This window comes from Drosophila virilis, chromosome 2 (genome assembly GCF_030788295.1).
Source record: "Drosophila virilis strain 15010-1051.87 chromosome 2, Dvir_AGI_RSII-ME, whole genome shotgun sequence".
Classification (NCBI taxonomy): Eukaryota; Metazoa; Arthropoda; class Insecta; order Diptera; family Drosophilidae; genus Drosophila; species Drosophila virilis.
Window position 1 is genome coordinate 15,273,360 of NC_091544.1, and position 1,641 is coordinate 15,275,000.

General features: G+C 38.0%; 1 protein-coding gene across 1 annotated transcript in view; it reads right to left on the reverse strand.

The window, feature by feature from the left end:
• Positions 1–470: 470 nt before the first annotated feature.
• LOC6630620 (odorant receptor 59b) overlaps positions 471–1,641 on the reverse strand; it is a 1,614-nt gene continuing 443 nt past the window's right edge. The window contains exons 1-3 of the mRNA XM_032436383.2: positions 1,262–1,641; positions 848–1,205; positions 471–788 (exon numbers count right to left, since the gene is read on the reverse strand). The exon at positions 1,262–1,641 is cut by the window's right edge and continues 443 nt beyond it. Of these exons, the coding sequence (XP_032292274.1) occupies positions 720–788; positions 848–1,205; positions 1,262–1,641 (807 nt within the window). The 3' untranslated portion in view covers positions 471–719. The remainder of the gene's footprint in view (positions 789–847; positions 1,206–1,261) is intronic.

Consider the following 1,641-nt stretch of genomic DNA (forward strand, 5'->3'; position numbering starts at 1 on the left):
GAAATTAAAGCCGAACTTTGCTTCATTAACACCCCCAACTTAGGTGAGGTGCACCTTATAACCTAGTCAGTGAATAAACATCCCTTGATCTGCTTTGGGTATCTCTCAATTCGAACAATATCATTTATATAGAATATACTTTAAACTTAAATAAAATTCAGTTGTCCGCTAAAAGATTGTGAGATATGCGCAGACCTAGTGCAGCTGGATTATAAAATGAGCTGCCACCAGAGTGCAATATGCTTAGGTTTAAAAGTTTGCCATTAAATTTACATGAGATTCGAGCAGCTGTTTTCCCCCAGACCTTTGTAAATAAATACTTGTCGAGTCACATGTCCTCCGTCCAGCTGTTTTATTCCCGCGATTACAGATGCTAATAATTAGCTCTAAATGCATGTCTATAAAAATATTAAAGCAATTTATTTTTCGGCCCCAAGATTCTCACGACAAGAATAACATGAACGGAGAGCGTTGATTCCAAATTATGGATCTTTATTCGACGCATTTTAAATATAATTTCAAAAAGAGGTGGAGTGCAAGATACTGCGTGAGCAATTAAATTGCCCACGGGTGGAAACTGGGTGTAATATCTATAATATTTATTACTTAACTTTCTACGAAAAAGGCGGGGTAATATCCGCTGTTATATAAAGAAAAAACCAAAAATATTTAAAATCAATTAAAGTTGTGATGCTCTCTACAAAAATTTAATGCACAGCCTATTTTAAGCGATCGCCCAGATTCATTTGTTGCACTATGGTCATAACGCTGAACGCAAATTTAGCCATCTGAAAATTGCATTGCATTAAATCAATTTGTTTTGTAATATATATGTTAAACTACGCACCTTAATGTTACTATTCATTGAGATGGTAAAGAGGCCACCGGCTATAAAGACAATCGGCTGTTGCACGTGGTGCATAAATATAATTAAAGTGGACTTATATTTGCGCTGAGCATTGATCCAGTTCGATTGGGCCAGTAAATTCAACAAATCAGTGCTGTCTTCGGCGAGCAAATCGCTCAGGTAGCAGCAGGGAAATGATTCCAATAGAATAGCAGTTAGATATATAAGCGATGAAATGCCATGCATGAGATCCGAAAAATATAAAACGTTAATCATGATCACTCCGAGTAGAACTCCCACCAGTTGAAAGTGTACAAAGATGATGCCCGAGAGGACGGGGCGCATAATATCACAGCATCTAGATAAAATATAATCTAGGCAAAACGGAATTGATCGAAATGTGTGTTTTCTTACTGCAAAATCAGCTTGTGATCCCGAATGCAGCGTGTGAGTTCATCATAGTTCTCAGTCTCTGTTTTAAGGGGATCTGTGCGCAGATTAAGGATATGTTCCCTCAGCAACTTGATGTGTGCTCGCATCATAAACACAAAAATTAGGGGATATGTATCCCAAATTAGAACCGTCAACACCGATAAGGTTACAAAGATTTGCTCAAGAATCGATTGCATCCAAAAATTGATCGCGCTACTGCGCCAATCAAATATCGGATTGTATAGAAACCACGGCGGCTGCCCATTCAGTACGCCACTCACAAATACGGACGTAATAAAGCAGCAGTACACTATTGCGTAAACCAAAAATATATAGTTGGAATCAGCAACAGCTTTGTGGAT